At 43.3% G+C, this 26,801-nt stretch overlaps 1 protein-coding gene across 3 annotated transcripts in view; it reads right to left on the reverse strand.

Annotated features, from left to right (window-relative positions):
- Positions 1 to 26,801, reverse strand: part of LOC137322518 (interleukin-18 receptor 1-like) — a 72,101-nt gene that overhangs the window by 18,492 nt on the left and 26,808 nt on the right. For 2 of the 3 annotated variants that reach the window (XM_067985443.1, XM_067985442.1), the window contains exons 2-6: positions 19,401 to 19,525; positions 17,766 to 17,839; positions 15,329 to 15,581; positions 1,507 to 1,684; positions 295 to 442 (exon numbers count right to left, since the gene is read on the reverse strand). In XM_067985443.1, the coding sequence (XP_067841544.1) occupies positions 295 to 442; positions 1,507 to 1,684; positions 15,329 to 15,581; positions 17,766 to 17,839; positions 19,401 to 19,447 (700 nt within the window). In that variant the 5' untranslated portion in view covers positions 19,448 to 19,525. The remainder of the gene's footprint in view (positions 1 to 294; positions 443 to 1,506; positions 1,685 to 15,328; positions 15,582 to 17,765; positions 17,840 to 19,400; positions 19,526 to 26,801) is intronic. The other variant, XM_067985444.1, reaches the window with a different exon arrangement.

Consider the following 26,801-nt stretch of genomic DNA (forward strand, 5'->3'; position numbering starts at 1 on the left):
GTGGAAGCTACATCATTAAATAAATTTAAAACAGAAATAGACAGTTTCCTAGAAGTAAAGGGAATTAGGGGTTACGGGGAGCGGGCAGGAAATTGGACATGAATTTAGATTTGAGGTTAGGATCAGATCAGCCATGATCTTATTGAATGGCGGAGCAGGCTTGAGGGGCCAATTGGCCTACTCCTGCTCCTATTTCTTATGTTCTTATGTTCTACACACTTGTATCACAGACTTCCAGTTTTATCAGGGCCTCCTCTGTGCCTGCCATCAAGACTTAAGTTTAAAAAAAAGTACCTTTCAATATCAGATTCAATGTCCTTGTAATATTGTATTGTACTCCAGAATGTTCAAAAGAAAGTTTACAAGTGTAATATCCAGCATTTTCTTTATTTAGCTTCTTAAAGACTAGCGATGATCCCTTGTGAACAAATTTCTGACAATCCTGTAAGACATAATCAACTGATTGTCGCTAATATTTAAACAAGCACAGTCAAAACTTGTATCATGGTTATTACAAACAAACAAACAAACAAACTAGTTCTTATTGAGGTTTAGGCTTCCATGCAGTCTTTAATGATATTTCATCTGCCATGAAGGAAAACATTGGTTATGATGAAAATATTTAGTAATATGAAATTACTCCTATTCTAAGAAGACATTTTCTGAATTTATAACGCATTGAACTTAGGTAAAAGTGGTATATCAGAGACTGTTATGGTGCAATTATTAACATTTCTCTCTGTATACTCCGACTAATCCAAAATTCCATTGAAGAATCTCCAGGTTGTCTACCACCACCTTGGCTGTTGACTTAAACAAAGGGGAGTCAACTTTATTGTCACCGGTTTCTGTCACCACCTAACTTGTGGCAGAATCACTGTGGCGATTTTTGTGTCCCTATTGCCCCATTTGCACTTAAAACAGGGCTGTAGCGGGATCAAAATAGTGAGGGAAACGGAAGCATGATTTAGTGCTGAGTTTCCAACCATTCCAATTTGCAGGCTGACCTCAATCCAGGTGACCAGAGCTCCTGCCAGAAACAGGCAGGAGCATCATGAATATTTGTAATCAAGGTTAAATGATGTAGTTACGACCCCAACACCATTTTCATCTCTGCCCATCGGATTACCAATGGTTCCTGCTGTCATGCACCGAACATGGGAGGTAGAAGTTGGGAGGCGGCCATTTTGAATGTCCATTAAAGGGATCCTCAGCTGCAGTCAGTGAAAACTGGAAGCAGGTTTGGATCACAATTCTTTTGCAGTTGCTTGTGGGTTTTGAGCCTTAATGGCTTTCACATGTAATGTCCTTGCTGCTTTAGGTGCTGCAAAAAACTTTGCCTGCTGCTCTAAACTGGTTGCTACTTTTACTCCTGATGTTCCACTCGTCCCATTTAAAGTACTGTTACAGGCCCTCAAATTCACCCACCCTCGGCTGAATTTGAGGGTCTGTAACATTGTGAGTTCCAAGCTTGGTATGTTAAGTGACTAAGCAGAATATAATTACCTTGTACCATTTCAGATCTTCTTTATTATTCCTGTACTCATCCATTTTTGGACAATACAACTCAGTAGACGATCCAATGATTCCAGACCAGCTAAACACTATTTCTTCATTGTAACATCCTTCATTGATTGGTGTAACAGACAATTTTTTTTGATCCATAATATTGTGAGTTCCATTGCTATTAAGCAGAAAGTAGGTTAGAACAAGTTGTGCTGAACATAAATCTGGAATAATAAGTAAATAAGATTAGACCTGCACTTTTTTCCCTTCTTATAACCTTGTTCCTTAAAATAGATTTTTTTTTACAGGTTTCATTATTATACTTTATGGAATGAAGCAAAAGGCACACACACTCCAGTGATACCATGGTATTTTGTTTATACAACATACATTTATTAGGCTGCTTAAACAGCATCTCTATGTCAGTGCAAAGCAGTTTTCTGCAGCACTGACAAGATGAGCAATATAAATATGCTATAACTTTGCCAAAACCAGTTTGATTCAATGATTTTTAGTTCGGTGAGACAAAAGGAAGTATTCTCACACCATTGACCAGAAGACGAACTGGACCAGCCATATCAACACAACGGCTACAGGAGCAGGGCAGATGATGGGTACTCTGTGACAAATGGCTCAACTCCGAACTCCTTAATGCCTCTCCATCATCTACAATGCTCAAATCAGAAGCATGATGGAATACTCACTAGCTGCTTGGAAGAATGTAGTCACAAAAACACCCAAAGAGCTTGACACCATCCAGGGCAAAGCAATGTATTTGATTGGCACCCTGCCACTAGATTCAATATCCACCCCCTCCACCACCAGCACACTCTGGCAGCAGCATATACTATCTACAGGATGCACTGTAGCAACTCATCAGCTTTGTGTCAAAAGCACTGTCTAACTCCATGACCACTACCACCACAAAGGACAGGAGTATGAGAACATCACCACCTCCAAGTTCCTCTCCAAAATTACACACCATCCTGACTTGGACAAATATTATCGTTCCTTTGTTGTCACTGTGTCAAAAATCATGAATTGCCCTATCTAACACCACAAGGACTGCAGCCGTTCAAGAAAACCCACCTTCTCTGGGGAACTAAGGATGGCCAATAAATGTGGCCTTGCCTGTGTCGTCCAAATCAAACAACTAAAAAAATATCAAAAGCAAAATACTGTGGATGCTGGAAATCTGAAATCTGAACAGAAAATGCTGGAAATACTCAGCAAGTCAGGCAGCATCTGTGGAGAAAGAAACAGAGTTAACATTTCAGGTCGATGACCCGAAGAAGGGTCATCCACCTGGAAAAGAGCTGATGGCATAGTCTGCTCTTATCTAACTTTAAACACTCCATCTATACTTGGAGACCAATGAGCAACATCCTGTGTCCATTTAAATAAGTGTTCTTTGCCCGATTAGAAACTTGTGTGAAAGGGTGATGTAACTTTATACAGTCTGTTTTCACTGCTCCCAAGTGGCACTGATGTTATAATGTACCAATAATAACATATGGTATCATAATATGATACAGCACAGAAGGAGGCCATTCGGCTCATCGTGCCTGTGCTGGCTCTTTGAAAGAGCTATCCAATTAGTCCCACTCCCCTACTCTTTCCCCATAGCCCTGTAGATTTTTCCTCAAGTATTTATCCAATTCCCTTTTAAAAGTTATTATTGAATCTGCATCCACCACTCTTTCAGGCAGTGCATTCCAGATCATAACAACTCGCTGCATAAAAAAAAAAAGTTTCCTCATGTCGCCTCTGGTTCTTTTGCCAATCATCTTATATCTATTACCGACACTTCTGCCACTGGAAACAGTTTCTCCTTATTTACTCTATCAAAACTGTTCATGATTTTGAACACCTCTATCAATCTCCTCTTAACCTTTTCTGCTCTAAGGAGAACAACCCCAGCTTCTCCAGTCTCTCCACATAACTGAAGTCCCTCATCTCTGGTACCACTCTAGTAAATCTCTTCTGCACCCTCTAAGTCCTTGACATCCTCCCTAAAGTGTGGTGCCCAGAATTGTTTTATAAAGGTTTTGCATAACTTCCTTGTTTTTGTACTCTGTACCTCTATTAATAAAGCCAAGGATCTCATATGCTTTTTTACAGACTTCTAAACTTGTCCTGAAACTTCAAAGATTTGTATACATACACCCCCAGGTCTCTCTGTTCCTGCACCCCTTTAAAATTGTACCATTTAGTTTATGTTGCCTCTCCTCATTCTTCCTACCAAAATGTATCACTTCTCTGCATTAAATTTCATCTGCCATCTGTCTGCCCATTTCACCAGTCTGTCTATGTTCTCCTGAAGTCTATTCCTATCCTTCACATTGTTTTCTACATTTCCGAGTTTTGTGTCATCTGCAAACTTAGAAATTATACCCTGCATACCTAAGTCCAGGTCATTAATATATATCAAAAAGAGCAGTGGTCCTATTACCGACCCCTGGGGAACACCACTGTATACTTCCCTACAGTCTGAAAAACATATTACTCTGGTTTGACAGTTTGATGTGATAATATTTTTAAACTCAAGAGGTTATACATGGTTATAATATATTGCAGTTTTATATGCTATTACTTCAATTTAGATCAGTGATTGCTTTGCTTTTACCTTTACTTACAAGAAATCCGTGAGGAGGCTGGGCCATAATAATAGTTGTTACTATTGATTCAAAGTTAGCAATAAACGTACTCCTTCTCTATGCTATTTCTGGAGAATGTTTAAATTGATTGCAATACACAAGTTTTTTTTTAAAGCTATAGGGAAAATTGTTTGTTCCAATTAATTTGCATATATATTTAAGGCTTTATCATCATAGTTCAGTAATATTATCATAATAAAACATGACAAAATTAACAATGTTTTACAACAATCAGATTTACAATCTGAGGTTTTTAATAAACCTAGTTTAAATACAAAGTGGAATGTACTTACCATAAACTAATTGATATGAACTGTCTTTTTTAATTCATTCATGGGATGTGGGCGTCGCTGGCGAGGCCAGCATTTATTGCCCATCCCTAATTGCCCTCGAGAAGGTGGTGGTGAGCCGCCTTCTTGAACCGCTGCAGTCTGTGTGGTGAAGGTTCTCCCACAATGCTGTTAGGTAGGGAGTTCTAGAATTTTGACCAGGCGACGATCAAGGAACAGCGATATATTTCCAAGTCGGGATGGTGTGTGACTTGGAGGGGAACGTACAGGTGGTGTTGTTCCCCTGCACCAGCTGCCCTTTCCTTCTAGGTGGTAGAGGTCGCGGGCTTGGTAGGTGCTGTTGAAGAAGCCTTGGTGAGCTGCTGCAGTGCATCTTGTAGATGGTACACGCTGCAGCTACGGTGCACCGGTGGTAGAGGGAGTGAATGTTTAAGGTGGTGGATGGGGTGCCAATCAAGCGGGCTGCTTTGTCCTGGATGGTGTCGAGCTTCATGATTTTGTTGGAACTGCACTCATTCAGGCAAGTGGAGAATATTCAATCACACTCCTGATTTGTGCCTTGTAGATGGTGGAAAGGCTTTGGGGAGTCAGGAGTTGAGTCACTCGCCACAGAATACCCAGCCTCTGACCTGCTTTTGTAGCCACAGTATTTATGTGGCTGGTCCAGTTTAGTTTCTGGTCAATGGTGACCCCCAGGATGTTGATGGAGGGGGATTTGGCAATGGTAATGCTGTTGAATGTCAAGGGGAGCTGGTTAGACACTCTCTTGTTGGAGGGGGTCATTGCCTGGCACATGTCTGGCCTGAACGTTACTTGCCACATATCAGGCCAAGCCTGGATGTTGTCCAGTCATGCTGCATGCGGGCACAAACTGCTTCATTATCAGAGGGGTTGCGAATAGAACTGAACACTGTGCAATCATCAGCGAACATCCCCATTTCTGACCTTATGATGGAGGGAAAGTCATTGACGAAGCAGCTGAAGATGGTTGGGCCTAGGACACTGCTCTGTGGAACTCCTGCAGCAATGTCCTGGGGCTGAGATGATTGGCCTCCAACAACCACTGCCATCTTCCTTTGTGTTAGGTATGACTCCAGCCACTGGAGAGTTTTCCCCCTGATTCCCATTGACTTCAGTTTTACTGTGACTCCTTGATAGCACACTTGGTCAAATGCTGCCTTGATGTCTCGAGGAGTCACTCTCACCTCACCTCTGGAATTCAGCTCTTTTGTCCATGTTTGGACCAAGGCTGTAATGAGGTCTGGAGCCAAGTGATCCTGTCGGAACCCAAACTGAGCATCGGTGAGCAGGTTATTGGTGAGTAAGTGTCGCTTGATAGCACTGTTGGCAACACTTTTGCTGATGATTGAGAGTAAACTGATGGGGCGGTAATTGGCCGGATTGGACTTGCTCTACTTTTTGTGGATAGGACATTCCTGGGCAATTTTCCATTTTGTCAGGTAGATGAGAGTGTAGTAGCTGTTCTGGAACAGCTTGGCTAGAGGTGCGGGTAGTTCTGGAGCACAAGTCTTTAGCACTACAGCCGGGATGTTGTCGGGGCCCATAGCCTTTGTTTATCCTGTGCACTCAGCTGTTTCTTGATATCACATGGTTAATGTGCAATTCCTTATACCATGATAGTTACACCCTTCAAGTTTCATAACTGCATGAATTGGTTATTAATCTAAACGGAACAACGTTTCTGTCAACGGATAAGAAGTAATGTAAAAGCTCAAGAAGGAGCTATGGTCAGAGGGAGTTTTGACGAAAGCAATTTGGTTGAATAGAATATTCTGGTTGGCAAAATGAACGAACTCTGTTTGTGTGAAGTTTCAAATGACCAAAACTGTAGTTGAGAGTTTTAAGGAGATTTTATGCCTTTGTGCTCCAGCATATGCCGGGAACAAACACCTGGGCCTGGATTTTAACTTGGAGCCGGGAAAGGGGCGGGGGGGGGGGGGGGGCGGGGTGAGGGGGTTGCGGATGAGAAACCTGAAAGTAAAGGTTTCCCGCAAGTCCTACTGAAATTAACGGTATGACTTGTTCTAAAATTTTTCAAAAGGTTTCCTGCCCGAACACCAGCTTGATTGACAGGCTGGCTGCCTGCCGGGCGGGCGGGAATGCAGCTGGGGATTGGGGGGGGGTGGAGTTGTTAATTGTATCCATATGATTTATATCAATTAATGTTAATTGTATTCAGGTGGTGCATATCAATTGGAGACTCTCTTGTATCCATTTATATGAGAGCTTATCTAGGGTGTGGTGTGGGTAATGTGGATCTCTGTGAATAAAGGCTTGGAAGCAACTGAAGATCAGGCTCTAGTATTCTATCCTTCACCACCTGGCTATCCAGTTTATTACATGGTAGCAGAGACTGGTTGTCTAAGGTGGAGGTTGGAAACTACGATATTTTATGTTTTAGATACAAAACAAAACTTGAAAGCCTAGTGGCCATTGTGAAAAACAGCAGAAAGCAAGTTTAAATCATTGAGGTACAATTTCCCTCTGGTGTTCTCGGAGTTTGAACCGTATGACCAGTGGAAGAATGAAGAATGGTATGTGGACATGGGTCACTACTCTGCTAAAGAGGAAACAAGACATGGCCTTGACGTTGTCGCTTCCTGAATGAAGTAAAATCAGAAGCAAGGTATTTTCTGAGATAGATGCAGATCTTTTGGATAATGAAGATATTACCTTTCTAACAGAATTTCTGGATCAAATCTACAAGAAAGATGAGCTGTTAAGTGCCTATGAGGCCTGGTCAGCATTTGATAGATTTCGGAAAATGGACGGTCATTCAATGGAAGAGTATATCATGGACAAATTGTTAACAAATTGTTCAGAAGGTTGACAAAGTTCAAATTGGGAATCCCTGGATCGGTACTAACGTTTGAATTATTGGATTGTGCTAAGGTGTCTCATATGGACAGGCAACTGGTTCCAATTGGCGTCCAGTTCTTGGAAAAGGAGACTCTGTTGGATCAAATGTCTGCTGCCTTAAAAAAATTCTTGGGGAAACAGTCATTCCCTTCAGCCTTCATGGAACAAATGAGGCCTTCTGCTGCGACACAAAGAATAGAAGATTCGATGGTCACCAGGTTTCAAAATGTTCCAGATACTAAACGCAGGTGCCAGACCAGGTTTCAAAATTTTCAAGAGACTGGACACGGGCATCAATATGACGGAAGGATTAAAGACAGCCAGATTGGTGATGAAAGCAGGTACAACAAAACCAGTTATAACAACAGAAGACAAAATTGGGACAGTAATAACAGGAAAATGAATCCCAAGAATGCACAAGGAAAAATCAGTATATGCTTGAGATGTGACTCTAAGTATCATTATGAGGCGAATTGCTCAGAGTGAAGATACCGTAAAATAACATATGAAGAAAGTAATTCTGAGGACGAGGATGAAGATAATGATGAATATGAACAGATCATACTGACCACAAGGAGTTCTAATTCTGTGAAGAATGTATTAGTTTCGGATTCCTTTAATTGTGCGGTGTTAGATAGTGCATGTGCTTCAACTGTATGTGGGTCAGATTGATTAAAATGTTGTCTTGATTCACTAAGTAGTGAGGCTCAAAGCAAGGTAAAGGAATATAAAAGTTCTACATGTTTTAGGTTTGGAGATGACAACACCTTGAGGTCACTCAAGAGAATGGTAATTCCATGTAAGATAGTTGAAGTAAGCCATTTTTTAAGAACGGATATAGTCTCTAGTGAGATACCGATGCTTTTGGGTAAACCTTCCATGAAAAAGGCAAAAATGAAACTTGATATGGAGCACGATGAGGCAATCATTGTTGGGAAATCGGGTGATTTGCAGTTTCCCAGCCAGGGCATTATTGTATCCCCTTAATAAAACCTGATGTTTCTCATCAGCGCGTTAGGCAAGTATTAATGCACCCGACGGACCCTGGGCAGGCAAGACGCAAGTTTGGAGCCACGGGAGCACTTACCTGCAATCGGCGTTCCTTTCCAGGCCTTGCATGTGGAATCAATGCATTTCAAACTTTCCACCACCAGGGGGAGCTCAATCTCTTAAAGGTAGCTGGTACTTGCTATTTGCTGAAAATAACAGTCCACTGTCTGCTTGGAGTCTGAACAGAGATCTGACATCGCACACGTAAAACACAGATGCAGATCCCATCCCTATGTTTACACACTGATGAGTTATGTTAAATCATTGAATAAAGGTTGCGCACTGCTAAATCCCACATCCTCCAATCTGCACGCCACACCTCACCAATCTGCCGATCTGAGTTGGTGCCAGGCCTGCGAGAGTGCATGCACCAAGGTTCTCTGCTGATGCACTAGAGACCTTGGTGCAAAAGGTGGACAGAACGAGGGACATCCTATATCCGGGGGGGGGGGGGGGGGGGAAACAAGAGGCCCTCCAGACATATACTCAAAAATCAGTGGGAGGCAGCGGGGGACGAAGTCAATGCCAGGCGCAGAGCATCATGAACATGGATGCAGTGCAGGAAGAAGTTCAATACTTTGACATGAGTGGCCAAGGTGAGTGAGGTCAACTGTTAAGTGGCGTCTCCTACCAACTGCACCATGCACTACACCCCCCCATCACCCACATACCAATAAACTCTTTCCATCAGTAATCAACTCTTCCAATCAGATGCTTCCTCTCGCCCTTACACATTACCACTGTTTCAAGCCGCCCACCCACAACTCATAGGCCACACACACTGGCAGCTATTCAACCATGACAAGCACACCACCCGGGCACACGTCCAGCTTTCTTGCAGGAGAAGGTGGTGCATGTCAAGAGGCAGCAAGTGGCAGTGGCGTTTAGCCCCTCCACCATTCAATGAGCCTGTTCCACCATTCAATAAAATCATGATGGACCTGTGACCTAACTCCATATACCCTCCTTAGCCCCATATCCCTTAATACCCTTGGTTCACAGAAATCTATCAATCTCAGATTTAACATTCACAAGTGAGCTAGCATCGACTGCCGTCTGCAGAAGAGCATTCCAAACGTCTCCCACCCTTTGCATATAGAAGCATTTCTTAACTTCACTCCTGCACGTCCTGGCTCTAAATGTTAGGCTATGGCCCCGCGTCCTAGTATTGATGTCTAGGAGACTTCCAAAAACAGTGACAAATGTCTCGGCAGCCATAGGCAATAATCCAGCCACTAACCTGTAAATCCTGCATGGTCCCTTTAACTAGCGCTGGTGGGGGGGGGGTCCTCCAGGCACTCTAAAACATGTTCAGATGGTCGGGGTTAAGACTGTGTGTTGAGTTGAGCGTTAAGTCCCAAAATGCGGTGTATCATTTTAAAACAGCGTTGCACACTGATTGAAGCCATTTTCTCCCTACTTTACATGATTCCAGTGCCTTCTTATCTGCACCTGTGTGAACTCCTATACCAAAATGGCGTCTGGCACATATCACGCACGAAACATACGTGCGCATCCAAGACGACATCTTGGATGTCGGAGAGGCCTTGTAGTGCCGAAACAACGGGCACTACACAGCCCAATTTAACACCCATAGTTCTTACCAATTAGTCAATGGGTGTAATCCCACATTACCTTCTGTTCTTTGTGATAATCTTCCTGCTCTAGAAGGTACCACAATTAGTGCCACTTTTCTGAGCATTTAAATGCTACGCATGCAGGGAGACAGGCTTTTATCAAGGCTGAGGTATCAGGGAAAATTCGTAGAGCACTGAGGCATCGTAAAAGACTATCTGAGACAGAGTTCAATTCATGAGATTTGGTATACTATAAAAGAGAGGGTCATAGGAAATGGAAAGGCCCTGGTAAGGTAATTATCATGATGGTAAGACAGTACTTGTCCAACATGGCAATCAAATTGTTAAGGTTCATTCCTCATGATTAATTGGAATTAATTATAAAATCTCGGACTCTGAGCAGTTGATAGAAGTGAACAAGGCATCTTGTGCCTCAGATGTTCATGATATTTTGATGAGGTTCCTGATGAACAGACTGAGGTAGATCAAGGGCTGGACAGTGGTAATGTCAGTGATCAAGAAACACATGACAGAGCTATCACATCCATAGAACAATTACCCAAAGTGGATACACAGGTGACCTATGTTCCAGAGGGGATTAATGAATGGACGGATGTAACAGTTTTGGGACGTGCAGGCAAAGCTACTGGTAGGTTTAAATTTTGGTTGAATGTTCAGGATGATGGCCACGAAGCGAGGTCCATGGACTGGCAGAATGGGAGAGTACGAAAGTGGAGTACAAGTAGTGATAGGGAGTCCTGAAGTGAATCTCACGTCAGAAAACGATCGCGAACTAGAGATAGAAGAGGGAGATCTCGCAGTAGTAGTCCCTACAGAGATAGAAGTCGAAGTAGAAGACGTGGCTTTTCTAGGTCAGCCAATGAAACCAAGACCACAGAACAGTCACGTAACAGAACTAGGAGCAGAAGTCTTCATGATCATGAAGTTTTGGTGGCTGCCAATAAACTTGAAGATAAATAAGAGAGGCAAAACAAAGGGAGTTAGATAGTTGGAAAAAATTTGGAGTTTATTCTGAGATAACAGATAAGGGATAACCAGCTTTGTCACATAGATGGGTTTGTACTAGAAAAGTCCTTGCAGATGGGACTTATAAGGTTAAAGCGAGAAAGATAGCTAGGGTTTTGAAGGGAAACTGGGTGATACAGAAGTTCGAGTGGATACTCCCACTGCTGGAAAGGTAATCTTAAAAATCTTTTTGGCTCTTCTGGCAACATATTCATGGGCATGTAGGTCACTTGACATAAAAGACGCATTTCTGCAGGGCGATACTTTTCAGAGAGAAGTGTTTCTGAAACCGCCTAAAGAGGCAGCAGATGTGGAAGGAAAACTATGGAAACGGAACAAATGTGTCTATGGCCTGAATGATGCTTCCAGGGTATGGTATTTTTTGGTGAGATCTGTTTTGCTGAAAATAGGTTGTGTTCAACTAAAATCAGATCCCGCCATGTTTTATTGGTACCATAACGGAAAACTTTCAGGCATCTTCATGATGCATGTTGATGATTTCTTATGGGGTGGTACTGCGGAATTTGAGAAATTCGTCATTAATAAGATTAGAGTAGAATTTAAAATTGGGAGTCAGGCCTGTGGGGCTTTTAAATATATTGGTTTAGATATTAAACCGAATGGGTCTGGTATAACTTTAAATCAACAGTCCTATTTAGGGAGTGTTACTCCCATCCCAGTGAATCGTACTAGGGCATCACAGAAAGGTGTTGTTACATCTAAAGAAGAGACAGAGCAATTACGAAGCTTGATTGCACAACCAGTTCAACTGACCACTCAGGCTAGACTAGATGCTAGTTGGTGTTAAGTACTTCAATGAAACCCATAGTAGAGAGTGTTTTAAGGGCAAATAAAACATTATGAAAATTAAATATAGATAAATGCGTACTTAAGTTCCCATCGTTAGATGACCCAAAGAAAATTAATCTAGTTATCTTTAGCGATGTTTCACATCCAAATCTTCCTGATGGGTATTCTAGTGCAGCTGGTTTCATAGTGTTTCTGGGTGAGAATGGGAAATGTTGTCCTTTAGCTTGGGAAGCTAAAAAAATAAAAAGGATTGTTAAAAGTACTCTGGCTGCTGAAATCCTGACTCTTGGTGACGCAGTGGATAAGGGATTCCATTTGGCAAATATTTTGAGTGACATCCTGTACAATAGGAGTACTGAAGATAGCATACCCATTGAATGTTACGTAGACAATGTCCTAGGCCCAACAATCTTCAGCTGCTTCATCAATGATCTTCCCTCCCTCATAAGATCAGAAATGGAGATGTTCGCCGATGATTGCACAGTGTTCAGTTCCATTCACAACCCCTCAGATAATGAAGCAAGACCTGGACAACATCCAGGCTTGGGCTGATAAGTGGCAAGTAACATTTGTGCCAGGCAATGACCATCTCCAACAAGAGAGAGTCTAACCACCTTGACATTCAACGACATTACCATCGCCAAATCTCCCACCATCAACATCCTGGGGGTCACCATTGACCAGAAACTTAACTGGACCAGCCATATAAATACTGTGGCTACAAGGGCAGGTCAGAGGCTGAGTATTCTGCGGCAAGTGACTCACCTCCTGACTCCCCAAAGCCTTTCCACCATCTACAAGGCACAAGTCAGGAGTGTGATGGAATATTCTCCACTTGCCAGGATGGGTGCAGCTCCAACAACACTCCAGAAGCTCGACACCATCCAGGACAAAGTAGCCTATTTGACTGGCACCCCATCCACCACCCTAAGCATTCACTCCCTCCACCAGTGGCGCACCGTGGCTGTAGTGTGTACCATCTACAAGATGCACTGCAGCAACTCACCAAGGCTTCTTCAACAGCACCTCCAAAACCCACAACCTCTACCACCTAGAAGGACAAGGGCAGCAGGCGCATGGGAACAATACCACCTGCACATTCCCCTCCAAGTCACACCCCATCCTGACTTGGAAATATATCACCGTTCCTTCATCGTCGCTGGGTCAAAATCTTGGAACTCCCTATCTAACAGCACTGTGGGAGAACCTTCACCACACGGACTGCAGTGGTTCAAGAAGGCAGCTCGCCACCACCTTCTTAAGGGCAAATAGGGATGGGCATTAAATGCTGGCCTTGCCAGTGACGCCCACATCCCATGAATGAATATTTTTCATTGTGGTATAATGAACGATTACGAAAAATGTGAGTGAGAAAAGATTACAGATTGACCTTGCTGGCTTGAAACAAAAGCTGGAGAGAAAGGAAATCTCTAAAATTAAATGGGTGGATTCAAGCCATCAACTGTCAGCTTGTACAAGAACTTCTTTTAGTAAAACAAAGAAGTTATTAGGGGTCCTGGAGAAGGGTCGCCTCACAATGTAATGCTTTGAATAGTATAAGTTGTACAGAGTGTGGAAGTTTTTGATTTTTTTTGTATTGTTTACATAAATTTTAATTTTTTTTTATTTAAAGAGAAAGAAGGGAAACTCTGAATTGTACCTATATGATTTATATCAATTAGTGCTCCTGTATTCAGGTGGTGTGTATCAATTTATATGAGAGCTTATCTAGGGTGTGGGGTGGGTACCGTGGATCTCCGTGAATAAAGGCTTGGAAGCAACTGAAGATCAGGCTCTAGTATTCTATCTTTCACCACCTGGCTATCCAATTTATTACAGGGTCGGGAGAGATCAGGATTTTGGGGGTTGGATGGGGTGGGGGTCGGGGAGAGATAGGGATCTTTGGGGGTTGGATGGGGGAGGTCAGGGAAATATCAGGATCTTTGGGGGTTGGATGGGGGGGGGGCGAAGAAGTTGGAGATGGTTAGGGAGGTGAGAGGTTGGAGATGGTTGGGGCTCTCCTACATTGGGGGGAGGGGTCAGATTGTGGCAGGGAAGCATGTTGGGCCTGGAGGAAATACTCCTGCGCCTCCTGGCCCAAAAGCATTGCAATAAAGGCACTTACCTCATGATCCAGCCCTTCTCACCTCCTTTTCACTGGCGAGATTCATGACCCCTAGGAAACCCGCGCTGGAGGCGTTAAATTTAAAGCTCAGTGAAAATCAATTTAGAAAGACCTAATAGAAAGGCCATTAAACCTGGAATTGGGCGCGTTTGAGCCTGGCTGTGGTCGCGTTCAAAAAAATCAATTATTTTAACTACCCACCTGCCCCCAACCCACCCGCCCCCAACCCACCCGTTCTTGGGGATTAAAACTCCCCCCCCCCCCAGGAAATCCAGCATCCTCAACCTGTGGTCTTCCCTCCATTAATTTTAACAGATGAAAATTCATAGGCTGGCAGGTGCAAATCTCTCAAAATGTGCTCCCACATATACCAGGAGAATAGATGGCAGTGGAAGGAGAGGGGAAGAATAGATAACATTGAGAACGGGAGATGGAGAATGAATGAAGTGGGGGGGTGCAAATGGATGGCAGTGATTGGGGAGTAGATAGCATTGAAAGATGGAGTGGTTGCTAGTGTAATGGGGAAATAAATGAAAGTGAAGGGGGAGGTAGATGGATAGCCATAGAGGGAATTAAATAATAATGAAGGGAAGAGAGAAGGAGGCAGATGACAGGAATGGTGGTTGGGGGGCAAAAGGGAGAAGCTGAGAGCTGTGTTTTAGGGTGGCGAGAAAGAAAAGTGCCAACATTAACTGGAAGAGATGGGGGAGTGAGAGTGCCAGCATGAACTGAAGGAAGGCAAGGAGTGCCCACATGAACTTTAGGGAGGAGGGACGAGTACCACCTTGAATGGAGTGGTGAAAAAGTACTAGCTTATCTAGGTTGGTGAGACATAAGGCTCAAGAGGATGAGGGACAAGAGTGTCACTGAGCTGGGAGGTTTGGAGAAGAGTGTTTCTGTGAAAGGGATGGGAACGTCATTCCAAAGGGAGAATGTGTGTAGCGACCTGAGGCAGCAGGGGGATTATTAAATTATCTTTTAGGTAAGTGATGGTCATGGTGGCCTGTTGAAAATCCAAATGTCACCTTGGTTATCCACTTCTTGATTAAAAACCTATTATTTGTAAAGTATAAAAGTACTTAAAATATAAAAATTAAACATTTTCCAGTGTAGCATGCCCCTAACCCTCCTAGAAATGCACTACCAGTTCTGTGCCTTCAACGTTTACATTTGCCCTTCAGGCTTTTATTTTTTTCTCCTTCAAGTAAAGGAATGTTGAGTACACCTGCAGCTCAAGTTACAAAGCCTGGGTAATTACTTGCTAGGGGAGTTCTTGAGTTGTCATGTTTTTGGAGGCTGTGTCAGCTTTTGCTGGTTTTTGGGCACACTGTCGACATCGCATCCATCCGGCACCCAACCTGAAAGTCTTCCCCCATTGTATGGATAATTACCCTCATTGCTACTTACAAGACAGAACAATTATATCTTCCACTGTCGTTGACGGTTGCAGGCCAAAATTCTAATAAGGATCCTTCAAAAGTAATTCTGCCTGTTTTGCCTAAAAGCTCCACAAGACCACCTTCGTAAGTGTCTTTAAACCAAGTGATTGTAAATCCGTGTGTTTGAAAGTCACTCATGACAAGTGGAGTGGATCCATTGCATACTCTACACCTTAAACGAGCATACTCCCCTTCAAGAGCAAAGATTGTGGTAAGCCCATCTGAAGAATATAATATAAATTAAAAAGATCTTTGTTAGAATACAGCAGCACTTTGTTATTGTAAGTGGTAGAAATTCAGCAGATTACAACTTGCATTTATATAGCACCTTTAATGTAGAAAAATAATCCAAGGCGCTTCATAGCAACATAATCAGACAAAAATGGATGTTGAGACAAAGGAGGAGATAGTAGAAGAAGTAACTAAAAACTTGGTCAGAGAGGTGGGTATTAAGGATGGTCTTAAAGGAGGAGAGGGAGGCATATAGATGGAGAGGTTTACTGAGGAAATTCTGGAGCTTAGGGCCTAGACGGCTGAAGGCCAATGGTGGGGTGAAGGTAGTGGGAGATGCACAGGAGGCCAGAGTTAGAGGAACTCAGTGTTCTTAGATGATTGTAGGGCAGGGGAAGGTTATAGTGATAGGGCATGGCCATGAATAGATTTAAATGTGGGGGTGAGAATTTTAAATTTGAGGCTTTGGGAGATTGGGAGCCAATGTAGGTCAGCAATCTAGGGGTGATGGGTGAGCAGGACATAGGATAACAGCAGCAGAATTTTGAATGAACTGAACTTTATAGAGGGTGGAGAATGGAAAGAAAATATTGGAATGGTTGAGTCTGCAGGTGACAAAGACATAAATGAGAGTTACAGAAGCAGATGGATTGAGGCTGGGATGGAGGCAGGCAATTTTACAGCACTGGAAGTAGGCAGTCTTTGTGATGGAGAGATTATGGGGTCAGAAGTTCAGCTCAGGGTCAAATAGGATGCCGAGGTTGTGAACAGTTTGGTTCAACCTGAGGCAGTAGCCGATTAGGAGGACGGAATCAGTGGCAATGGACCTATATTCTCTGGAGTTTAGAAGGATGAGAGGTGATCTCATTGAAACATATAAAATTCTTAGGGGGCTTGATAGGGTAAATGCAGAGAGGCTGTTTCCCCTGGCTGGACTGTCTAGAACTAGGGGGCATAGTCTCAGGATAAGGGGTGGACGATTTAGGACTGAGATGAGGAGGAATTTCTTCAATCAGAGGGTGGTGAATTTTTGGAATTCTCTATCCCAGAGAGCTGTGGATGCTCAGTTGTTGAGTATATTCAAGACTGAGATCGATAGGTTTTTGGACTCTAAGGGAATCAAGGGATATGGGGATCAGCGGGAAAGTGGAGTTGAGGTCGAAGATCAGCCATGATCTGATTGAATGGCGGAGCAGGCTCGAGAGGCCGTTTGGCTACTCCTGCTCCTATTTCTTATGTTCTTATGAAAACGCATTGTTCTACTAATGTTTAATGGAAATTGTGGCTCATTCAAGACGAGCTGTTGGACAAGCAGTCTGAGAACACAGAGAGTAGAGGGGCCGAGAGAGGTGGTGGAGAGGTAGAGCTGGGTGTCATCAGCGTACAAGTGGAAGCTGACCCCATGTCTTTCAATAATATTGCCAAGGGGCAGCATGTAGATGAAGAAAAGGAGGGGGCCAAAAATAAACCTTTGAGGGCTTCCAGAAGTAACAGTGTGGGGCAGGAAGATAAGCCATTGCTAGAGATGCTCTGGCTATGATTTGATGGGCAAGAGTGGAACCAATCAAGGGCAGTCCCACTGACCTGAGCAACGGAGGTGAGATGTTGGAGTAGGATGGTGTGGTCAGCCATGTCAAAGGCTGTGGAGAAGCTAAGGACAGAAAATGCATCACAGTCACAGAGGATTTGTGACTTTGGTTAGGGCTATTTCAGTGCTGAGGCATGGGCGGAAACCAGGTTGGAGAGATTCTAACACGGAGTTGCAGGAAAGATGAGCACGGATTTTCAACTGCCAGTCACCCATTTTTCAGGCGAGGAACAGGCAGCCAGCAGTTTAAAGTTGCCACCCAGAGAGTTAGATAAGTGCCTGAAGAAAAAGTTTTATTAGAGCGTATGAGAAGTATTGTGGGATATGATATTTTCTAGATACCTTGACTAGACAGATTGACCACAATGGGCTTTTCTGGTCAGTTTTTGTTTCTAAAGCTGAAAATTTTAAGCCAAAGACTTTCTTATTGCAAAATGGAAAACTTGGATTTTCTTTAATGGAAAATAGTCCAAGTCAATCAAAGAATGGAAGTAAATGAATAATTTAATAAGCAGTGTTAACAAAATCTGAGACATGCTTTACATGCAATTTAGGTACATGGAAAAATAATGTACGGTTATGTTACCTTCGTTGATACATCTATTCATTGTTTCAGATATGGTGAATGTTAACAAAAACATCTGGAGCATTACAATCAACCTGCAATTCAGATAAAAATGTAACAGCATAGTTTGCCTCAGCCCATTAAAACACATGGATAGATAGAACCCAAGACAGTGACAAGTTCTCTATTCAATCCCTAGGTCTTGCTACATTTACCTAGAAATTGGGCAAATAAAAGGTACATTTTATGAGATTTGAGGACTTTTTGCAAGAGTGCTCAGTGATGCTGAATCAAAGGAAAATATCTAGCGTAAAAACCCAAAATGTAACAGCTTTTTCTTTGTTGCTGCAGGAACAGGTGAAACCTTTGGAGACCCTTTGTTTAGTGCAGCTGTAATTGTCCTTAGATTAATGTCATAAGATGTTATTATGGGTACTGTAGCCTAGTGGTTATGGTAGTGGATTAGCAACCTAAAGGATCATGAGTTCAAATCCCACTCTGGCAAATTGTGAAATTTAATACAATAATTCTGGTCATTTGTGGGCTAGCACATTTAGGAGTGTCTAATTTTAAAATTATGCCCTCTTGTTCTGGATTCCCCCACCGGATGAAATAGATTTTCTGCATCTTTGTTATGATAACAAATCATTATTTGTTGAGCATGCAAAGTTGCTTTCATCTGATGGAATAAATAGAAATTGTAATTTGGAGCACAAAGGTAGCATAGTTGATGGCATGTTAGTGATAGGAAGGCAAGGAGGACGTACATATGACTGTTCATGCAGTAGTCAGATGTGATAGTCAAGCGAAAGTCTCCCATATCAGATTGGCAGAAAGGTGCCTTGCAGCCAGCGGAACATTGTCCCCTGCGATCTCTTCAGGCTGCTGCTCAGGCACATTCATATAGGAGTGCATCTGCCTGTAACCTCTGGTTTGGGGGCACTGGCAGGTGGGTGGTGTGTTGCAGCCGTAACAGGCTGGCCTATTTTAATTCTTCCTCTTCTTCCAAGAAATATAGGTAGAGGTGAATCCCAGAGGCAAACAATTGTGCCCTATCTTGGGGGGGAGGGGGGGTGGGGAAAGGAGGCAGAGAAAGCAATCCACAGCAAATGTCAGAAAGACAGATCGAAAAAAAGTTGCCATGAGCAAGAAGAACAAAAATAAAGATAACATTTTAAAACTGTAATGTGTTATAAAGTGTGTTTAGCTCTTTAAATTTACTTCTGCTTTTTCCTCAGCATTTAGCAATCCTGGACATTGCATACAGATATGACTGCTACCACATTTATGCTCTGGAGCAATGACAGAAAATGGGATAGATGATGTCACCACATCTCATTTAAATATTTCTGCCCATTTTCAGGTGAGCACTTCTGAGATCCACCAGAATTGGCATTGGAGAAATAGGTGGATGCTGGATCGGACGAGAATCCAATGTAATGGATCCCTGTGTCGTCCCCTGAATTGGGGGATGGGCACAGGAAAATCTAGGCTTATTTCTTTAAATTTTGTTCACAGTTAGGTTAAAAATTATTTGAAATGTCTCATATTCCAGAATATGATAAGTAAGGTTTCCTCAGGGTGAAATTCAGAAGTGAACATAAAAATATACCAAAAGTATTTGCTCCCCAGCGGTGAAGATTTTTCCCCAATTACCTTGAACTATTAATCCATTCTCCTTGCATATTAAATTTTCTCTCCATTTCATTGAATTCCTTTCTGCACTCCTTCTGTCTGGATTGAAACTCCTGTTATGGGTTATTGCTTAATCAATCAGCTACCTGTATAGGAAAAAAAACTTGCTGAATTAAAATTAAAAATAAGGGAATCACATTTTCACATCCTCCCAATCACCTCATAACCCTTCTCCTTCCTTTCTCCTTTCCCTATTTCCTCTTTCCCCCGAACCCTTCCTCTATCCTCTTTCCCCGCTTTGGTCCAATTCTGCCCCCGGCAGAATTGCTTGACATGAATACTTGGTCTTGACCCCTTATGAGCAATGCCAGAGGAGATACTGACTCTTTAATCATTACTATGGTGGTTATTTATCTTGGGAGAGGCTCTTTTAAATTTTTTGGGGATGTTTTGTGGGGAGAGAAGAGGTTAAATTTAGTCCTCATCCAGGTGAAAGATGTTGAAAGATGCTGTGGAGTGGAATACATTTGTCACAGTGTCAGTGTTCCAGTTATAGCACAGCTAGCTGCAGAGTAAACTTCTGTTACTTTGCCCCTCTAATGTGCCTTGGCCCTGTAAGAATACCCTCCCTACTGCGTCAGTTTGAATATTTCCATTTCCCACATCTAAGTAGCCATCCAATTTAATGCCAAATTAGAGGCAATTTTATGCTAATGACCAGTACCAACTGGGCACTGGGCTGAAACCTCCCAAACTTTATTCAAATATAAGGAATCTTACAACACCAGGTTATAGTCTAACAAATTTATTTTAAAATCACAAGCTTTCGGAGATTATCCCCTTCGTCAGGTGAATGAGTGAAAGGTTCTCAAATCACATATCTTATATTAGGCTGGGACAGCATCACACCAATCAAAAGGTGTCGTTGTTGTTCAAACAGGCCAGTCACAGAGAACAGCACGTCCCAGTACATTGGATATACATTGTGTCAATTACACAGACAGAAAGAAAGAGACCCAAATGGCAGAGAGAGAGAGAATATTCAAACACATAACTTTTTTTTCCCTTTTTGCTGGTGGGGTTACATTTATTCAAATAAGCAGACAGAGAAAAATTTTACCCCATCAGAAGGGAAAAGCAAGAACATAAGAACATAAGAAATTGGAGCAGGAGTAGGCCACATGGCCCCTCAAGCCTGTTCTGCCATTCAATAAGATCATGGCTGATCTTCGACCTCAACTCCACTTTCCTGCCCGATCCCCATATCCCTTGATTCCCCTAGAGTCCAGAAATCTGTCTATCTCAGCCTTGAAAATATTCAACGACTCAGCATCCACAGCCCTCTGGGGTAGAGAATTCCAAAGATTCACAACCCTCTGGGTGAAGAAATTCCTCCTCATCTCAGTTTTAAATGGTCGACCCCATATCCTGCAACTAAGCCCCCCAGTTCTAGACTCTCCAGGGAAACAACCTCTCAGCATCTACCCTGTCAAACCCCCTCATAATCTTATATGTTTCAATTAGATCACCTCTCATTCTTCTAAACGCCAAAGAGTATAGGACCTTTCTACTCAACCTTGCGTCATAGGACAACCCTCTCATCCCAGGAATTAATCTAGTGAACCTCCATTGCACCACCTCTAAGGCAAGTATATCCTTTCTTAGATAAGGAGACCAAAACTGTACACAGTACTCCAAGTGAGGTCTCACCAAAGTCCTGTACAATTGTAGTAAGATTTCCTTACTCTTGTACTCCAACCTCTTTGCAATAAAGGCCAACATTCCATTTGCTTTCCTAATTGCTTGCTGTACCTGCATGCTAACTTTTTGTGTTTCTTTTACGAGGACACCCAAGTCTCTCTGAACGCCAATGTTTAATAGTTTCTCACCATTTAAAAAAGATTCCGTTTTTCTATTCTTCCTATCAAAGTGAATAACCTCACATTTCCCCACATTATACTCCATCTGCCACCTTCTTGCCCACACACTTAAGTGTCAAACCCACATCCTTTACCAGTATTGATACCTGTTAAGTAGTTAGTCTACTGGGATTTAAATCTACTATTTACCACTTTATTGTTGCACAGTATTAATCAGCTGGAAAATTAAACAGATTTTCTTGGGTCCTGTAAAGCACTCTGAGACAGGAGCACTGTAGAAATGCAAGTTATTACTGAAAATCTCAATACTTTCGCTATCACCTCTAAATGCAGAATGTAGCAGGCTGCCAACAAATTAAACAATGAGGTCTGTGGTTCTTGTGAGGATGGGCTGACTTGAAAATAGTCAAAGATAGAAGCATCTTTACATGCTTGTCCTATATATAAATGTAAATGACCTATTTTCAACTAGATTTGTTACAATTAGCAGTAACACAACTGTAGAAGAATTTGCTTAAAGAACGGCACTAAATTTCACAAACTGTAATTTATGCAAATATTGACCCCCCCTTTAAATAATCTGTATCATTTTTTATGTTCAGATTATTCCTGGGAGATCTATCTCATACCAAAAATACAAATAACTAAAATTGGTTGTACATTTTTAACATTGAAATTCTACAGCATCACTAGGAAAAAAGACAGATTTAATGATTCTTAAGTAGCAGGGTGCGCTCAATTAGCTAAAAAAATTGTATTTTTATGAATACTGTATTGTTTTGTGGAGACTTTGCAATCTGAAAGATTTCACTCTAGAGTATTTTCAAATTCCCAATATACAACTTTAACTGAGAAAGAAAATGTAGCTAAAGTTTAAAACATTAACTGTGTGAAATGTACCGTGGGTAATTAAAAAGCAACCAATTAGAGTTTTCTCTTTTAAAAATGAATCACAATAACGTGAGCTCAACTTGGAAAGCAGTGACAAGTGTTACTTTTAAATGTAAGGTATCTATACTACCATTGTACTTATCTTTCAGTCCTTCCAATACTTGGTGACACTACCTCTGCTCTAACCTCCATTTCCTAGGTCAGTTTGTCAGGGTGGTGCTGTAGGTAGGCTTAAGTTTCTTTACATTTCAGTTTAATTTAGGGCCTTATTGGGCTTCAGTTTATTTAAACCTTAACTTGCTTTAAGGCGTCAGACCTCTCCTCTGACCACTTTTAAAAATTTGTTCTCAGGTTGTGGACTACATTGACAAGGCCACATTTATTACCTATCCCTAGTTGCCCTGAGAAGATGGTGGTGTGCTTCTTGAACCACTGCTGTCCTTGTGGTGATGATGCTCCCACAATAGTGTTAGGTAGGGAACTCCAGAATATTAATCCAGCAATGATGAAGGAATGCTAGCACATGTTGAAGTCAGAATACTGTGTGATTTGGAAGTGATGATGTTCCCACAACATTGCTGCTCTTATCCTTCTCAGTGGTAGAAGTCATGGGGTAGGAAGGTGGTGTCAAAGTAGCCCTGGTGATTTGTTGCAATACATCCTGTAGATAGTACATACAGCAGCCACAGTGCGTCTTTGATGGAGGGAGTAGATATTGAGTCCTTTCCTCTCCCTGGACCCCAGGATTCAGGTCACCATCATCGTTGGACTTCTAGGTGCCCACACCCATTAGCTCTACCTGTTACCAATACTCACCTACCTGTGTGTCCTGTTCCCTCTGGTCCACCTCTGCCTTCTGGGCACCTACACACTCAGTGGCAATGTTCTGCCAAGGGCTTTGGCCACTGCCCGTCGTCAAGCCGCTTTTTTTTTTCCTTGTTGGTTTCTCAGCACTAAGCAAGCAAACTGCCAATTTTTAAAAATACAGTGCTATATCCTGTATATAGTGCTATAAGTGCTTTCAAAAGATAAATTTCCAGTTTCCGAGCTTAATGCGAGTGATCATCTCAATGAACACAATACGGTGGAGGGGGATGGTTGCACCATGATGGAGCTTCTAGTGACAGCTCTGACAGCTTACATGGCAGCTCACGCTGCTGCCATGGAAGCACAGTTGGCTGCTATCTTGGATGTTGGGGCCAATGTTGGCAGGAGCTTCCAAAGTGTCACATCACTCCTGCACTCTGTTCTCGCGCAGAGCCGGAGGAGTGTTGAGACGCATTCCCAGGAGAGTGGCCTTGGCCCCCTGGGAGAGGTTGTCCTCTCTCAGGATGGCAGCATGCCTGCGTGCCCACCATCCACTCCACCGGTGCCCTTGTTAGTCCCACACAGCCAACTGGGTCAGACTGACCCAGCCCACGCTGAGATGCTGCAGTCTGCAGCCGGCCCAAAAGGCCCAGAGCTGCTCGAAGTCGCCCACCACGGCCATCTGAATTATCCTCAATGGAAGCTCAGCTGCGTTCCACCTCCCAATTTATAGCCACTGGGGTCACATTAGGGATGGGCAATAAATGCTGGCCTTGCCAGCGACGCCCACATCCCAGGAACGAAAAAAAACTCATAGGAGCACTACAATAGGAAAATGAGCATACAACACAAGCACAAGGGGGCTACACAAGGGTGATTATTAATTATTCTACTTATATTCAAATCTGAAGCGAGTTGTTGAAGTAAAGTTTCTGTTTACTGGATTTAGTGTTGGTGTTCCTATTTGTTGTCAGTTGAGGGCAAGATCCATGAGGCTGGACTGAAGGAAGTCAATCGCATGATGGTAGTAAGGACGGTAGTGATAAGGATTGTAGAACTGTTTGGTGTAATGGGAATGGAAGCAGTGGTTCAGGTGAAGCTGTCTTGGAAGAGTTGATCTCTGAGAACTCTGGAAGCTATGGGCACTGGTAGTCAATGCTGCTACTGCTGTCCCTCCTCTTCATGCTGTTCTTCCTCCTCCTCCTCTTCCACTTCTTGCTGCCTAGGTGGTAAGAGCTGGTATCTCAGTATGGTGAAGTTATGTAGCATGCAGCACACGACCACAAATCTGGAAACATGGCCAGGGGTGTTATTTAGAGCTCCTCCTGAAGGGTCCAGGAAGTGGAAGTGTTACTTGAGCATGCTGATGGTCTGCTCAATGAAATTTTTGGTGGCGGTGTGGCTCTCATTGTAGGCCAGCTATGAGGCTGTGCCCGAGTTCCTGACAGGAGTCATGAGCCATGTCTGGAGGGGATATCACTTGTCATCAAGTTGCCATACTGTGACCTGATGGCCTGGTTGGAATAAAGGCAGCAGAGAGGACCGGTGCCAGATGAATGAATCATGACTGCTGCCAGGAAACCAGGTACAGACCCGCATGATGCGCTACCTGTGGGCACAAACAAGCTGTACATTCAGGGAGTGATTTCTATTGAGAAAGATACCAGGCTGATGAGGGGGAGGCATTTGGGGCAATATGAGTGCAGTCTATGGCTTCTTGGATTCTGGGAAGCCTGCAATGTAGACGAGGCCTTGTGCTCTCTTGTCTTGCTTTGCTCTGTCCATGGGGAAGGTGATGTCGGTATTCCTCCTGGTGTAGAGAGCCTCGGCCACCTCCTTGATATAGTACACTGGAAATTGCGAGATGCTGCCGATGTTGCCTGCTGCAGCCTAGAATGACCCTGTGGAGTAAAAGTTAAGGGCCACAGTGATCATGACAGCCACAAACAGTGCTATTCATGCCCTGGTTTGGGGCTGCAGGAGATGACATAGCTCATTGACAGCCTCCTTGGTGAAGTGCAGAGGCCTTCTACATTACTCCACAGTGAAGTTGAGATACGAGAAGTGCTCCCTGAAGACTCAATGTGGAGATGGCCTCCTGCGCAGTTCCCTCCTCCTCCCTCTTCTCCCAGCTGCTCCTGCTCTCTTCTGTATTCTTCCCTGCTCCTCCTCCAGCCCCAAAGGCAGATCTACCAGACCACCCATGACTGCAGTGAAACTGTTTCCAAAGCAGACAAAAGCAGTCCAGTACCAGCACAGAGTTGTTCCCAGAAGTCAGAATTCAGTTGTAGAAGGTAGAAAATAGCCCAAAAAAAGGCCGAGAAGTTAACCAGCAGCCTAACAGGATAAACAGCAACTAACCTGTATACAAGGGAGAAGCCCTATAAACACTGTCCCTGCAGGGTCCTTGCTGGCTGTTAGTGCCAAGAGTTGCTGGGTGAGTTTGTCACGTGGGGAAGACCAATTTCACAAAAGAGTCCTACAACCAACATAGGACATTATTTAAATATTATAATGAGATTCCTGAAACGTTCCAGCAAACGTACTTGATGTCTATGGATCAATATATTAGGCGGTGCACTTTTGGCATGGGACGGGCGCACGCGCGCCACCTGCCATATTGGACACTTAGGCGCCCATTTTACGCCTGAAAAACTCAAATTTCTAGGCCCACATCTTCTGATTCACTGTGAACAATGCAATGGAAAATCTGCCTGTCTTTGCTGAAATGTGTAAATTAGTGTGCGAAGCATACAATGTAATGATATAAATCATTTTTAAATGCAAGAATGCACTCACTTAACCTTATTGTAATCAAAATAAAAATGATTTATCACTCTTCTAGCTTAATGCCACCCCATTCCAGGCACAATAGTTTGCAAACATTTTTTCATAATGACAAGTTTGCTGGAGTTCAAGCCCACTTTCGGGATCTGGGCTACTCACTATTTTCATTTCCCTCCCGTGTTGGCATCTAGCTCCAATCTTTTGCTCCCTTTGTAATATGTGGGAGCTTGTGGACATTTTTGTCCAGGACGACTACATCTGCAGTAAGTGCCTGCAACTCGAGGAACTGCGGCTCCGAGTTGAGGAGCTGGAGTCCGAGCTGCGGACATTGCGAGACATCAGGGAGGGAGAAAGCTACCTGGACCTTTTGCTCCAAGAGGCAGCCACACCCCTTAGATTAAATACTTCAGAATTGACACGTGGTCAGGGACAGGAGGGTATGACTGCGAGTGAGGCAGGTACGGGGATCCAGGAGGTAGTATTGCAGGTGCCTCAGTCCCTGCGCTTGTCCAATAGATTTGAGGTTCTTGCAACCGTTGTGGACAAGTGCGGGGACTGCGGGGAGGACGAGCAAACTGACCACGGCACCGTGGTACAGGAAGCCGTTCAACTGGGGGGAGTGAAAAGGAAGGTGGGTGTGGTAGGCGACAGTATAGTTAGGGGGATAGACACTGTTCTCTGTAGCCAGGAGCATGAGTCCCGAAGGCTATGTTGTCCTTAACCCTGGCACCGGGTAGGCATCTCCTCCGGGCTGGAGAAGAACTTGGAGTGGGAGGATCCAGTTGTCGTGGTCCATGTAGGTACCAACGACATAGGTAGGATGAAGAAAAAGGTTCTGCTGAGAGAGTTTGAGCAGCCAGGGACTAAATTAAAAAGCAGAACCACAAAAGTAATAATCTCTGGATTATTACCTGAACCACGAGCAAATTGGCATAGGGTCAATAGGATCAGGGAGATGAATGCGTGGCTCAAAGATTGGTGGGGCACTGGCACCAGTACTGGGGAAAGAGAGAGCTGTTCCACTGGGACGGACTATACCTAAACCATGCTGGGACTA

The sequence above is a fragment of the Heptranchias perlo genome, chromosome 6 (assembly GCF_035084215.1).
Source record: "Heptranchias perlo isolate sHepPer1 chromosome 6, sHepPer1.hap1, whole genome shotgun sequence".
In the NCBI taxonomy this organism is placed as follows: Eukaryota; Metazoa; Chordata; class Chondrichthyes; order Hexanchiformes; family Hexanchidae; genus Heptranchias; species Heptranchias perlo.